This window comes from Nansenia antarctica (genome assembly GCF_963989245.1).
Source record: "Nansenia antarctica genome assembly, chromosome: 11".
Classification (NCBI taxonomy): domain Eukaryota; kingdom Metazoa; phylum Chordata; class Actinopteri; order Argentiniformes; family Microstomatidae; genus Nansenia; species Nansenia antarctica.
The window spans coordinates 14,384,005-14,399,157 of record NC_137681.1 but is presented as its reverse complement, the minus strand read 5'-3'; the positions used below and the strand labels follow the sequence as shown (position 1 = coordinate 14,399,157).

The following is a 15,153-nucleotide window of genomic DNA, read 5'->3' as shown; positions in this document are numbered from 1 at the left end:
TTGGGAGTTATCTTCACATTCATTTTTCCAATTTTTAAGAAGCACCAAAGTCACCTAGACAGCCAGTGAGTTAATGTCCTCTCTTTCAGCGTTGCTGAGAAGAGAGGTAATGCAATCTGGATGACGTCTATTGCAGACGAGACCACTTTCTAGAGAGCATCAATATTTTGCCCCATATCCTCCTGCGATTTCGACGTCCATTGAAGACTAGGGACAACACCCGTGTATGAAAATAAATGTTTACGGGATCGTTGATCGCAAGTCTAATTGATCATGCTGGATACCAACCATTGCATGTCCTATGAGCCCTCCCCCTTGGGGTCTCCACCAATGGGAGAAGATCTGGATAAGGAAGACTTGAGTTTGGACTATGAGAGACATGCCTCTCATCACAGCCTTAAAGAAGGTGGGGTTCTGTGCACGCTCACTTGAGACAGAGAGAACTGGATACTGGATTTGTGTGTGTGTCATTAGACGTAGGCTAGGCGAGATGTTGCAGCCTGATTCAGTATTAGCCTTTATGATTTACAGTAAGCTAGCTTATAAAGATATGGGTTTGATTCCACTGATTTGACCAGATCTGTTAAGCTTCTTAGGATGTTGGGTTTGTTCTTTTCATATTGATTCAGCTTTGGTCTGTCTGTCTCTCTGTCTGTCTGTCTGTCTGTCTGTCTCACTCTCTGGTTGCAGTGTGTGATGGTCAAGCTAACATCTAAATGATGAGGTCATAGATCATTGCAGTGCTTTGTAAATAGAAGTGTTCCAATGCTAATGCCAAGTGCGTGTGTGTGTTTATGAGAGAGACTAGGTTGGCGTGAGTGCTAGGTGTGGTGGGGGGCCTTTGGGGACACTGCTGACAGACATGTTTAATTAGGCTTAATGACACATGAGCACAAAGGGATTAGCCCAGTTGGCCAGCGGGTCCTTGGCCAACTCCCTGCTGTCTCTGACTGTGGAGGTCTGTGGCTGGGCCGTGACCTAATATCCTAACAAACAGCCATTTCCTTCTCCCCCATGTCCCATTTCAGCCATGACCGCGGATTCCAGAAGGACGGCATTGGTGAGGGTAGGTTATGTGGTGGAAAGTCTAGAAACCCCTCCTGTACTCTCAGATATCAGTTGTCATGGAGGGAAAGGAGACATGGAAAAGGGGCTGTCATAGAATATTTGGACATTGGTCTGGGGGTGACGAGGAGAGAAAGAAGGACACGCAGCATTAGCTCACTTGGTCCTCTCAGTATTACTGTACATGTTGTGAAAAGTGCAGTTGTACTGTGGGCTTGATTTACATCAATACTGCCAGTAGGTGGGGAAAGTGCGAGTGTTTCTGCACTCTCCCTCTGCGGACAGAGGTACTGTAGGATGAAGGTTTGGCGTTGATACCAATGTGCACTGAAGCAGAATAGAGGGAGAGGGGCAGACCCACCGAGAAAGAGGGAGACTAAAAGATATCTTCCCCAGGGAGAGAGAAATAATTCAGTGACCTGGCCTGGGAGCATGTGAAAGAGAAGGAGAGGGGAAAGGAGGAGGGTGGGTAGTGGTCGATGTGATGGTGATCACTGATTGAGTGAAAGTGTAAGATTCTCTCTCTCCCAGAATAGATCTCCTCCCTGAAGTGCCAAGACACGTGTGGCGTGGCGTGGCATGGCGTGTGCGTGTGTGTGCGTGCGCGTGTGAAGTGAATATGATTTCTTACAGCAGGGACTGTCTGATCCCCTTGTTGCGGTGTAGATGAAGGTCAGAACAGCTGACTGTATTGGGAACCCTCAGTGGCTCCCGGGCCATGGTGATGTCATAGTGGCAGACAGGTGCTTTGCGACCTCAAAGTGCCAGGCATTCCTGTGTGGCCACCCCCACCGGGAGCCCTGCTGCAGAGAGGCCACAGATAAACACAACACAAGACCACTGTCAAAATCCATCTTTTTTTTTTATTTTCTTTTTTACGAAGGAAACCACTGTTTAGCTTAGTCTTTTTTTTAGGACTAAACAACCTACAGTATGCCCTACAGAGAGAGAGAGAGCCTTGTTTGTGGCAACTGATTGCCCACAAACCAGTTTCCCCAGCAGTAGTTCTATGTATCTTGTTGGGACTTGCAGGCACAGAGCGTGGTTGGCTATTGGTCAGCTCTTCCGTTGCACTTCCTTGATAAAGTGATAAAGAAATGCGCTGTTAAAGAAATGCTGTGTTTTTGCCTGCAACGTATTGCGTTTTTCTCCCTGATGCAAAGATGTGTGTAAGAGTATGCAGTGAGCATTGGCAATCGAGGTAAACATAGTGAGGAGATTAGATTAGATTGAGGAGAGTACTGTTTTCTGTCCGTGTTAGTGTGTGTTTGGGATTACTGCTGTATTTCTCAGAGTGGTTATGTAAGAACTCCTTCCTGTTTTGAAATGATGGATCATTAGGCCTTGATGCAACACGGAGGCGTGGTCTCTTTCTCTCTCTCTCTCTCTACCTCTCCCTCTCTTTCTCTCTCTCTCTCTCTGTCTTCATCATCCCCCTCCCTCCCGCCCTCTTTCACACACCCATTGTTTTGTGGTGTGTTTTTACAAGCACACACAGCCGTTGAAGAGTTTAGAAACAGGAAGTGTGTAATGCCACTCCGCCCTCTCTTTGCCCTGCTCCGCCGCAGCTTAATTCTTTTTTTTTTTTAAAGGAGCAAGAGAGTGAGGAAGTGAGAGAATGATAGAGCTAGTCCTCCCCATTCAGTCCCGCTCTGTCCATTCCATTCCTGTGTGTATTTACATAAGGACGGCCTTCTCTGCCGTTGGACGGATGGACAGCTAACCGCTGGGGGAATCGGATGGCGACGTCTGCCTGAAACCCGTTGAGAGAGTTGTTGTTCTTTCCATGCTGGACACTGACTCTCTCCTGTCTCTCTCCCACCCCGTGTCCCCCTTCCTCTGTCCCCATGCAGTCCTCCAGCTCAAACTACAGCAGAGACGCACACGGGAGGAGCTGGTCAGCCAAGGGATCATGCCACGTAAGTCTCTCTCTCTCTTACCTCGTCTCTCGTCTTATCTCCTCATCTCAACTCTGAGCGGATGCTGCTGTCCTAGAATAGAGCGCCCTGCGTACAGTAGTGGAATAGACGCCGGTGAAGTGGAACCGCCACTGGAGACAGTCAAACAACACGTCCAGTGCTGCAAAACCTTATCCAACTTGATCGCATCATAATAGAACTAAATAATAATAATAATTTTGCCATTTAGCAGACGCTTTTATCCAAAGCGACTTACAATTACGAATTACAGGGACATTCCCCCTGGAGTAACTGAGGGCTAAGTGCCTTACCCAAGGGCACACTAGTAGTGGTGTGGTTTCAGGCGGGATTTGAACTCACAACCTTCCGATCACAAGTCCAACTCACTATCCACTAGACCACCACTACCCCAGAACTGACCAGTGTTTGTTATTTAACTTTTCCCCCTCATCATCCAAGAAACACCGGGTATTGAATTGAGTACAAGTCATTATGTGATGAGCTGCAGACTAATGCACATTATTACACACAGTTCCCATCCAGCCGAGTTGAGGTCATCAAGCGTCAATTCTCTGCTCTGTTAAACTAATGGTGGGATGGATTTTTAAGTAAAGGAGAGAGATCTTGAGGTGAATAGCTAAATTGCATTAATTGATTCATACTCTAGGCCTATAGTATGTATCTTGGTAGTAGACACACATCATTGAGACACTACAGCCACATGGAAACGTGGTGAAAGGATATTTTGAACACTACTCAATAGGGCAAGTGTCGTTTTAAGGCAGGTTTTTAGTGAGCATGACTTTTTGAGGCCGATGGTTAATCTGACTGCACTGCCCCACGATGATAATAATAATAATAATTCATTAGATTTATATAGCGCTTTTCCGAGGCTCAAAGACGCTGACAATATGGGAAAAACGGGAAACAAAGAAACAACAAGCAACAGATAACATGAGCACATAGAACACAGAGTTAACAAACGGGGAAGGGGAGGTTGTATGCATGTCCATGGGGGGAGGGGGGTGGCAGGGTTAGGGCAGATGGTTAGGGATAGGGGAGGTTGTATGCATGTCCAGGGGGGGGGCGGGGGTGGCAGGGATGGGGGAGATGGCTAGGGATGGGGGAGATGGCTAGGGGTAGGGGAGGCTGTAGGCGTGGGAGAACAGGTAGGTTTTGAGGTGGGATTTAAAAGTGAGGAGTGAGGGTGAGTCTCTGAGTGGTTGAGGGAGAGAGTTGAGAGATGATGTCATGTAGTCAAGTCTTGATGCTTTAGCCTGGGTTGGCCTGACCCATTTTGTGTGTCTGTCTTCATCTCAGTCAGAGACTGAAAGACCAGTGTTGCGTTGAGTTCTGTTGATGTGTGATGTGGTGTTGTTATCAAGCGGGCCAGCTTCCCCCTTTTCTGTCCACTTCCTGTTTTGTGTACTCCTACTCATCTGAAGAGAGGAGACTGTGTTGTGCTGTGTGAAGGAGGAAGTATATCGCTCTGTCTGTCTCTGAGCTTCTCTCGACCACCCTTAGTTTTAGCTGACACTTTTACCTAACGCAATTTACAGTAAGTGAGTACAGACATGTTTTGTATATATGGTCCCAGGCAGCAGGGATCGAACCCTCAACCTTAGCGTTGCTAGCGCCAACTGAGCTACAAACAGAGGTCCGTGCCCCTGAGCTCCAAAGAGCAGCAGTGCTCCTCGGTCCTGGTCCTGGAGACCCACAGGGACCAGGCTTCAGAGAGACCATAATACACCCTAATCTAATCTCACCCACTCCATAGGGCACTCACTCTCCCATACTCTGGTACACTCTGCAGTGCACGGCCAGGCAGGGCTGTTTAGTGTCAGTTCCACTCAGCTGGGTCAAGAGGGTACTGTCGGTCCAAAGCTGCTGGCCTGACCCGTAACACAGGCCTCTCCCTCTCTTCTGCTCTCACTCTTACACAACAGACCAGAGGAACTGGGGGCGGGGGCGGGGGGGGGTTCCCTGTCCTTTTCCTTTTCCACACTGTAGCCAGGCCAGAGAGACACAATGATTCTATTAGAGATTATCAGAGATTATGGAGCTTTCACAATGGCGTCTTTCTGCGGGAGAGGCCATGCAAAAAAATCAGTTGCCTGTTATGACTATCGCCCAAAGAGAAGACCGTTCAACCGTCAATGTGCTGTAGAATTATCGGATTGTCATAAAGTTCATATACCTGGCGAGGGAGAGAGGGTGGGAGGTGAGACTGTTCCCCACTGTCACATGTTATTATTACTTGTTCATGTCTGCTGCTGCCAACCCTTCAGTCAAACGCTTTTAATCCCATCGTCACTCATCAACACCTACCTGTAGGTTTACACCCCCCCCTGCTGTCTCCTGTCACTGCCTTTGGCTATGGTAGATTGACACAAACATGGAGTCTCATACAGTTTTTTGCAAGCAGTGGAGGTGGAAACATTGGAAGACAGGCTTATTTTAATGCATGAACCCTTCCTTATTTCCTTCCATGCATGACAATGAGCCTGTCCCCCGATTTTCTTAAAAAAGATTTTACCACCAGTCTCCACTGCTTGCAAGTTACATCCAGTACAGCTGACCCTAACTTTAATTGAGAATTACCCACACTTCATCAGCCCTTGCCCAATCAAAGTTGTTACTGAACCTTAACCTAACTCACAGTGTTCCTGCAACTTTCCACCGTGCAGAATGTGTGTGCCTGCCTGCGTGCGTGCGTGCGTGTGTGTGTGCGTGCGTGCGTGCGTGCGTGTGTGTGTGTGTTCATGCTTGTGCACTTGTTTTTCCTCAGTGTGACTCACCTACGTGATGGGTTTAGTTATAAAGAAGGTTCAGTGATACATACACACACATACACACACACACACACACACACACACACACACACACACACACACATTCTCTCTCCCAGACGGTCTATCCATCAGCCTTTTCTCTTTCATCCCTCACTTGTTCCTTTATAAAGATTCTGGCTAGACTGTAATTCATCTCTGATCGATGCTCCAAAGACTCCCAAGCTCAAACCGTCTCTCACACTGTAGGATAGCCTACGCCCTCGTGGACAGCCCCTTCCTTCGCTTCAGTGCAGAAGGCGGGCCACTGACTACAATGGCGCTCGTTCTCTTCTTGCTGATTCCTAATAGCGCCTTTGACCTTCAGCCCCATTTGGAGAGTTCTGCTTTGAGTGTGTGTGTTCCTCTATATCTGTTCTCACACCGTCGTTCGGAGTCGGTGTCTACTCTGTTGGTGTACGGCTTCACAGTAGCCTCTTGTCTCTCTTCGTTCTCTCTCTTCATCTATCGATCTCTCTCTCTCTCTCTCTGTCCCTCTTTTCTCCACACAGCACTGAAGAGTCCGGCGGCCTTTCACGAGCAGAGGAGGAGTCTGGAGAGAGCCAGGGTGAGTGTCTTCATCTTGGGCCCTTGTTGTAAATATTGACACAGATACAGTCTTTGTTGAAACGTATCCTCTCTGTCAAACACTAAACCCACTCTCTCTCTCTCTCTCTTACGCTCTCTTGGCTGGTCTCTATCTTTTTCCATTCCGTCACTAATGCTCCCTCCCTCCATCTCTTCTCTCTCTCTCTCTCTCTGTTCCTTCCTCCTTCCCTCGCTCCTGTCATCCTACTCAGACTGAGGACTACCTGAAGAGGAAGATCAGGAGTCGTCCCGAGAGGTCGGAGTTGGTCAGGATGCACATTCTGGAGGGTGAGTGTCTCACAGTGCCCCCTCTCTGTTCACTAGGGTACTACACCGTCACGCCAGACCCTAACACACTTCCCTGTGGTTTTAGCGACGTGACAAGTAGTTATAGTGTACTCTGGGTGAGCGAGTCTAGTTTTGTTTGCATACATACCTAGTGTACTACAGTTATGTTTATTAATAACCATGAACAATGTGACACTTTGCGTATTTCTTTGCATGTCTCCCTACCTGAATAAAGTATTCCAATGTGTTTTGTGTCCTGCTGTCTCGTACACAGAGACCTCAGCCGAGCCCTCTCTCCAGGCCAAGCAGCTGCAGCTGAAGAGGGCCAGGCTGGCTGACGACCTCAACGACAAGATCTCCAACAGGCCTGGCCCCATCGAGCTCATCCACAAGAACATCCTGCCTGTCATCAACTGCCCCCTGCAACACTCACCGCTGGGTATGTACACACACACACACACACACACACACACACACACACACACGTGCCCACTGCAAAACACAATACAGCCCACACAGTTGTCACAGTTACAGTTGTTACAGTTGATGTACTAGTCTCGGTTAGCCGAATCGCTGAATCACATTGTTCTCACATGTTCTCCTGTGGAGGTCTGGAGAATCTTAGATGAACCGTTCTGTCTTGGATTGGGAGAGTGTGCTCACATGAACACAAACAACGGGATGTTAACAAACACACCCACACACGCACACACACGCACACACACACGCACGCACACACACACACACACACACACACACTACAACGCAATATCAAGTCACCCACACTCCTACCGCGAACATGCAACTTAGAACCACTTCTTGACTTAGCCACCCACACACGATGCACAACAACTTAACATGCTCAGTAACGTCCCGCTGCACCCTCTAACACCCCGTTTCAAAACATGTTTCAAACCCATGGACTTCCTCAGTTTCACAATATGTGCGTGAGGACCATGTCTGCTTGCCACATAGTTACGGTGAAGACTGTGGTACTTCTTTCATCATTCATATTCACATTGTAATTGTGTGTGTGTGTGTGTGTGTGTGTGTGTGTCTGTGTGTATGCGTGTGTGCGTGTGTGTCCGTGTGTCCTATGAGACAGTAATTGGGCCCCCTCTGTTGTTTTTGTTGTGGTTGTCGTCCTAAACATCAGTGTTCATCTTTCCTCAGATTCTCCCAAAGGTGCAGGAGGGGAGAGCTCCCTGGACGAGGACAGCAGCGATGCCTTGTCTCCGGACCAGCTGGCCAATCACGACTCTCCACTGGGTGTGTCCCAACTGTCCCCCTCTGACATGCTCAATCAGAGCAGGGACATGTCCCCCACACGGGTATGGACCACTTCATCGCCTAGAAGTCTTTTAAATATCCTACATGTATTTCATGTTAAATTACGACGGTGTACTACCATTGGTACAGATGAAAAGAATAAAGCCATGTACAGGTGTCAATATGTACAGAAACAATGCATAACAGTAGTAACAATTATCCCATTATTGACACAACAAGTAACCAATCAGCGACTCTCTCAGTTTCTCACTCAGGTCCCTCCTTCTCCTCCGCCTCCTCCTCCTCCACTGCTGAATGGCTTTGACGCCTCCCCATCACCGAAGCTGACCAATGGTACAGCTACGGCAGTGGTTTCCCGCCCTGTTCAGTACAAGGTGAGCTAGTTACTGTGTGTGTTTTGGTTAAGCCTCGAACACACCGGAAACAATTGGCGAGAGTCCGACTCTCTAGCTGGCGTGACGCGACGCGCATCTCACGCGGTCTGTACGGCTGCTCTCACCCGTTAACATGGCCACCGAAATGAAACGCACTCATGCTCCAGGTTGACACTCGCAGTATAAACCGCCCCTTAGGTTCCCATGGATTTAATGCTCTCTGTCAAATGAATAGAGATGGATCTATAGATTTTGACCTCTTGTCTTACACTGTGTCTCTTTCTCTCTCTCCCCCCCCTTCCCTCTCCATCCTCCGTCTCTCCCCCTCCTCAGTCCCAGACTAAGCCCAGTTCAGAGCGTCCTCCCCAGAGGCCTAAGAAGCCCAAAGACAACAAGCCCAAGGTGAAGAAGCTCAAGTACCACCAGTACATCCCCCCGGACCAGAAGGCGGACCGTGAGCCTCCCCCTCAGCTGGACGACTCCTACGCCAAGATCCTGCACCAGCAGCAGCTCTTCCTGCAGCTGCAGATCATCAACCAGCAGCAGCAGCACTACAACTACCACACCATCCTCCCCGCACCACCCAAGTGAGTGTGGGTGTGGGTGTGTGGGTGTGGGTGTGGGTGTGAGAGAGAGAAAACTGTGTGTTCGGGGGGAGCATCTCACCGATCTCTGCAGCTACAGTTTAATATAATAATAATAAGCTTTATTTATATGGCACCTTTCATACATAAGAATGCAGCTCAAAGTGCTGTACAATACAGTGCAAAAGAACCGATATTTTTTTTTAAATAAAGACATCAGCAACACAGTGCACAAGAAAGGAAAAGGAACGGATTCTAAACAACAGTAAATGATTATGAGCGATGAAGTTTAGATCATCATCTTATTGTCTGTCGTCTCTTCTCAGACCACATGCTGAACAGCCACCCCCATCTACCCCGGGACCCTCCCCTTCACGCAGCGCTCCCACGTCAACCCCAGCCCCCTCCAATCCCAGCGCGTCTAACCGTCAAAGCCAAACCCCAGTTGGAGGGGCCAAACCAGTGACGCTGCCAGCCAACCTGGATGAATTCAAAGTGAGCAGTAGCCACAGAACCACCTGATGACGAGGCTGCATCTCAATAGTCTAATGTAGCTTCCTCTCCTCTTCTGCACCGGCGGAGGTAGTAATCAGAGGACGGGGCTCATTGCAGTCCGTGGAAAGGAACGGAGAATGGCGTCAAATACCATTCCTCATTCCATTCCATGCATTGCAGTGAGCCCGTCCTCCGATTTCTCCCTCCACCGGCCTCCCCTGGTCTGCACTGATCTGAGAACACTGGATAGGTGAAAGTAACAAGTACTGGGTCTTTGCTTTCACCTGTCCCGGTCTTTTCATCAGTATTAGATGAAGGAAGCCAGATGAAGAAAGGAAGCCACTTCCGATGGTTGCCGTGCCAACATAGACCGGCAGACTAGCGTGCCTAAAGATCAGGATGATCATGGCGTGTTCGCTTCTCTCCTCCCCTTCCAGGTAGCCGAGCTGAAACAGGAGCTCAAACTCCGAGGTCTGACCGTGTCCGGCACCAAGATGGACCTCATCGAGAGGCTGAGGAACTACCAGGAGCACAACGGTGGCGTCACCACCGCCGCCGGAGCCCCCAAAGCCGGCCTGGCAACCCCCCAGCAGGGCTCGACCCACCCTGCTAGCACCAGCCAGGCCGGGACTAGCATGCTCACCCACCCATCAGGAGACGCCGGAGCCAAAGCGGCAGCTTTCTCATTGGCTCAGACCCCTGTTCCTCCGGCCCGTGTCATGCGGTTCGGCAGCACCAGCTCCTCTCCTCCTGTGTCCCCCACCCCGTCTGAGCGCTCGCTGGCCGCCATGAGCCCCGACGAGACCAGCTGTAACGGGGACATGTTTGGGGAAATGGTGGGTTTGTTTTTAGGATGCCGCTCCAACGTAACTACTCGTTCACCCAAACTATACTATGTGGTCTGGATGTGATGTATTGATAAACTTGAAAGACTAACGTCATAGAACCATTGAACAGTTGTACAGTTGATAACACTCTGGGTACAACTTAAAGATGGAGTGAATGGTATGGTATGGCCTGTAAAGTCTTTGCTGAGATCGATACCTGTAACCTAACCCTCTGTCCTTTCTGTCTGACCAGGTGAGCTCTCCTCTGACCCAACTCAGCCTCCAGCACTCCCCCCAGCAGCCCGGCCCGGCCCCGGTCCAGATCAAAGAGGAGAACCAGGGTCACACTTATGCCCCCTGCAGCCTCTCCAGGCACTCGCCCCCAGCACCCCAGCCAGCCGCCCCACCTCAAGAGCCCCACGCTGGGACGGCCATGGAGACGGACAAAGACCATATGCTCCAGGAGAAGGACAAGCAGATCGAGGAGCTGACGCGCATGCTGAGGCAGAAACAGAGGCTGGTGGAGACCCTGCGCTCGCAGCTGGAGCAGGGCAAACTAGGAGGAGGAGAGATGGAGGGAGGAGAGGGGAACGTCACAGGGGGCATGGGTCAGGGCAAGGAGGCCCAAACCACCAGAACCCTCCCTCCAGAGGCCCTCGTCAACGGCCTGGTGGTGAGGGTGAAGCAAGAGGTTGACGTGGAGGAGGGGATGGAGGGCGTGGACGTGTCCCAGCCCAAGAGACCCACACAGCCCACACAGTGCTCAGAGCAGACTCTACTCAGACTGCAGCAGATCCACCGCTTACAACTGCACCAGCAGGCGCAGGCCGAGCAACAACAAAAACAACAACAGCAGCAACAACAACAACAGCAAAAACAACAACAACAAAAACAACAGCAGCAAAAACAACAACAACAACAGCAGAAACAACAACAACAACAACAACAACAACAAAAACAGGCCCAGCAACTGAAGAGCGAGGTCCAGTCCCCCATGCAGCAACAGCAGTCGAGCCAGGTGAAGACGGAGGCCCAGTTACTCCTGCAGCAACAGCAGCAGCTGCAGCAGCTCATCATCCAGCAGACGCAGCAGAAGCAGCTGCAGGCCCAGCAGAGGAAGCAGCTGAGGGCCCAGAGACAGCAGGTCAAGCAGCAGCCCGTCACGGCACAACAGGTGCGTATCGGACCCAAAGCACTACTACACGTTGGGAGTTCTACACCGGCCTCCGAAAGCCAAAGTACAGTCGCTGTCGAAAATGATGATACTGAGGGAGAAAAAAAACAAGAGAGACTGCTGAGGGTAGATATGACTGAGGATTGTAATCACAGCATGTGATAGACAACATACAATTATAACATCTCCAATTATCTCCAAACTATTTCTTTGGTTGGACAATTGAATGTATTGTTCCAGGGAAGACAATGGAGGGGAAAAAAGCCCTAAAAAATGTTTTTGTATTGGAGATGGAGGAAGTATACCATCTATGTGGTTTCAATCCTTATTCATGTCATCCCCCAGCTGTCAGTCTCTCTCTTCATTTCAGTTTCACTTTGCAGGGCAGCCATTGTCTTACCATCCGCCATCTTTCACCCAATGGACCCCTTTTTCAATGTGCCTCTCTCTTCTGCTCTCTTTCTCCCCCAGGTGACTCCTGTATTCATCAGCCAACAGAACGGCGCCCAGGTCCCCACCCAAACCATCTCATTGGACCTCCTCAAGCCTAACACCCAGGTCCCCACCCAAACGATCTCATTGGACCTCCTCAAGCCTAACACCCAGGTCCCCACCCAAACGATCTCATTGGACCTCCTCAAGCCTAACGCCACGCCCACCCTGGTCACCGACGGCAACGGCAACCACTACTTGATAGCGCTGACGGGTCACAGTGCGGAGAGCCAGAACAGCGTGTCCTCGTTGGGCAAGACCAACGGGCGCATCACACTGCAGGTACTGGAACACTGGAAAGCTGTTGATATGTTACGAGAACAACATGGAACAAGTTCTTAAGAGTAGAGTTTTCCCCAAGGGGAAATCCAATTACAGCAGTTGGTATGGACGTGTGAAGACAAACAGTCAACACAAGACAAAACATGTCCATCAGCCTCTAAGTGCAAACCCCAAGTCATTACAGTGCCATAGCACAGCACTCAATTCTAGGAAAACAAGGATCGACCAGCAACAGACGACAGTAGATCAGAGGAGGCTGTGGCTCAAGAGGTAGGGCCGGCGTCTAATGATCGCAGGATCGGACGTTTTGGGGTTCGATCCCCGGCTGGCCTTGTGTTGAGGTGTCCTTGGGCAAGACACTGAAGAACACATGATAACCCAAGATAGTGTAACAGTTGTAGTTGCATTGAGCTGCGATGACCAGGTTATATCATGGTGACTTCATTCTGCCCTCTCTGCCCTTCTCTCTCCAGAGATTGCAGTCAACCCCAAGCAAACTCCCCAGCCAATCACCAGCTGAGATACCCAGCCCTGACATCCAATCGAAACAGCAGTTACAGCCAGGTCCAGTCAGCCAGCCTATCAAAAAGGTATGAGAGTGACGTGTGATATGTACGCTAATATGGATGTGGGGAACTTTTGGAACATTTGATAGACAGTTTGGTGATCAAAGATACTTTGTTATGGCAATCTGTTGTCATAACAATCCAAAATCATAACAGTCCATAATAATCTCTCTCCCTGTTCCTCTTTCCTTTACTCAGGGACAGAAGGCTGGTCTACATCTGACGACCAATAGCATACAGGACCCGATTATGTCTGTCTCTGCGCCGCCCAATCTCCAGCCTTTCTTTGAGGACGTGTCCGACTCGTCTGAAAGCCAAAGCTCCCCTCCCCTATCCCTCAAGGTAAGGCTAGTCAAGTAATGATTCACGCGACGTCAATATCATCTCCATATTTCTTTTTCGTTCATCGACACACATTTCTCATTCTAAACTGCCATCTATTCTTTCCTTGTTTTTTTCTTATTCTCCTTATTCTTTCTCTCCATTCTTCCAGAGGAAAGAGATGTGTTTGACCTTTGACCGGCACACTCTATTCACCCCTCCCTCTCCTAAACCCACCTCCTTCTCCCCTCCACGCCCCAAAGTATGGCTCTCATTACTCCTCTCTCCCTCTCTCTCTCATTCCTCCTCCTCTCTCCCTCTCACTCTTCCTCTCTCCCTCTCACTCCTCCTCTCTTCCCCTCTCTCTCATTCCTCCTCTCTTCCTCTTTCTCTCTCATTCCTCCTCCCCTCTCTTATTCCTCCTCCTCTCTCTCTCTGTCTCACTCCTCCTCCCTTCCTCTCTCTCCCTCTCACTCCTCTCTTCCCCTCTCTCTCATTCCTCCTCTCTTCCTCTTTCTCTCTCATTCCTCCTCCCCTCTCTTATTCCTCTTCCTCTCTCTCTCTCACTCCTCCCTTCCTCTCTCTCATTCCTCCTCTCTCTCTCTTATTCCTCCTCTCTCTCTCTCTCTCTCATTCCTCCTCTCTTGCTCTGTCTCATTTCTCGTCTTCTCTCTCTTATTCTCTCATTTCTTGGCTTCTCACTCTCTCTCTGTCTATCCATGTCTGTCCTATCAATCGCTCCGTTCTCATCTGTCTGTTTCCTTATCTTGGGTTCACTCAAGTGTGTTAGTGTGTGTGACATATGTGACGTATAGTATTTGTGTTGGTTTGCCTTATTAGTTTGGCAGCCATCAGATTGAGAAGTGAGTATAGTATAGTAAATGGAGGTACTCTCTCCTCTCCCTGTAGGAGAACGGCCTGAGCTGTCAGCAAATGGACGACCTGTTTGACATCCTCCTCAAGAGTGGAGGTAAGTGGCCTGGGGTGGTCCAGTGTTATCATAATTTTTATTATTGAAGCATAACATTCACTCAAGTTGTAATCTCAATGTCTTACTGTGGAAGAATAATTGCTTTTAAGGTTAATTTATTTTATTATTTATTTTTTCTCTTTGTCATTCAGAGATATCTGGATTCAAAGCCAACCCAGACCCCTCCCTGGCCCACCTGCACTCCGGCCCCCCAACCCCCTCCCCTCCTTCGTCTCCTCTCCACCTCTCCTCCCCCACCCCTCCAGAACCCGTCCTGCCATCCCAGCTTCCCTCGGCAGATCCCTGCACAGGAGGTGGTCGCCTGGAGGACTTCCTGGAGAGCACTACGGGAACGCCCCTCCTGGGGGTGGAGCCTGATGGCGGTCTGACTCTGATTGACGACCTCCACAGCCAAATGCTGAGCACCTCCAGTATTCTGGACCATCCCCCAACCCCCATGGACACCAGTGACCTGGGCTTCTCGCCCCACCCGGGGGGGCTGGATTTCGGGGACCCGGCCCTGGACAGCATGGACTGGCTGGACATCTCCATGGGCGGGGGTGGAGGAGGAGGAGGGGTCACGAGCCTGGCCCCTCTCAACCCACACTCACCCGCCAGTGTGTTCTCCGCAGACTTTCTAGACAGCACGGACCTGCAGCTGCACTGGGACTCCTGTTTGTAGCCCAGTGGACTCACTCACAGACACACTCACACACACACATGCTCATACTGTATACAGGCCCCATCTCTTTGGCACGCGCACACACACACACACACACACACACAAACTCTTGCTCTCTCCCTGTGCAGTCTTCACTCACTGCTCTGTAGGTTCACCGGCACACTCCCCCCCCGCCCCCCCCCCCCCCCATGCACTGAGGTGAGGAGTTTACCTGTAAACTGCCCCCTCCCCTCATATTAGGACAACCTGAACACAAAGTAGCTGCACCTGTGTCTGAACCCTCCTGCTGTGTGAGATGTCCAAGGCAGCACTGAGACCGGCCCAGCGTCATGGAGTAGGGTGGAGTTTACCCCCAGTGGTTATAGTCAGGGTTGGGGCCTTAACCCTCCAGTGGCTATGGTCAGGGTT

At 50.1% G+C, this 15,153-nt stretch overlaps 1 protein-coding gene across 1 annotated transcript in view; it reads left to right on the top strand.

The window, feature by feature from the left end:
- mrtfab (myocardin related transcription factor Ab) overlaps positions 1–14,889 on the top strand; it is a 28,131-nt gene extending 13,242 nt beyond the window's left edge. Inside the window, exons 3-19 of the mRNA XM_080541693.1 lie at positions 2,919–2,984; positions 6,325–6,380; positions 6,613–6,688; positions 6,963–7,127; positions 7,862–8,019; positions 8,221–8,352; positions 8,686–8,939; positions 9,263–9,431; positions 9,869–10,267; positions 10,512–11,432; positions 11,904–11,942; positions 12,039–12,206; positions 12,680–12,796; positions 12,971–13,114; positions 13,266–13,355; positions 14,003–14,063; positions 14,216–14,889. Coding sequence (XP_080397819.1) covers positions 2,919–2,984; positions 6,325–6,380; positions 6,613–6,688; positions 6,963–7,127; positions 7,862–8,019; positions 8,221–8,352; positions 8,686–8,939; positions 9,263–9,431; positions 9,869–10,267; positions 10,512–11,432; positions 11,904–11,942; positions 12,039–12,206; positions 12,680–12,796; positions 12,971–13,114; positions 13,266–13,355; positions 14,003–14,063; positions 14,216–14,745 — 3,545 coding nt within the window. The 3' untranslated portion in view covers positions 14,746–14,889. The remainder of the gene's footprint in view (positions 1–2,918; positions 2,985–6,324; positions 6,381–6,612; positions 6,689–6,962; positions 7,128–7,861; positions 8,020–8,220; positions 8,353–8,685; positions 8,940–9,262; positions 9,432–9,868; positions 10,268–10,511; positions 11,433–11,903; positions 11,943–12,038; positions 12,207–12,679; positions 12,797–12,970; positions 13,115–13,265; positions 13,356–14,002; positions 14,064–14,215) is intronic.
- The last annotated feature ends 264 nt before the right edge of the window (positions 14,890–15,153 follow it).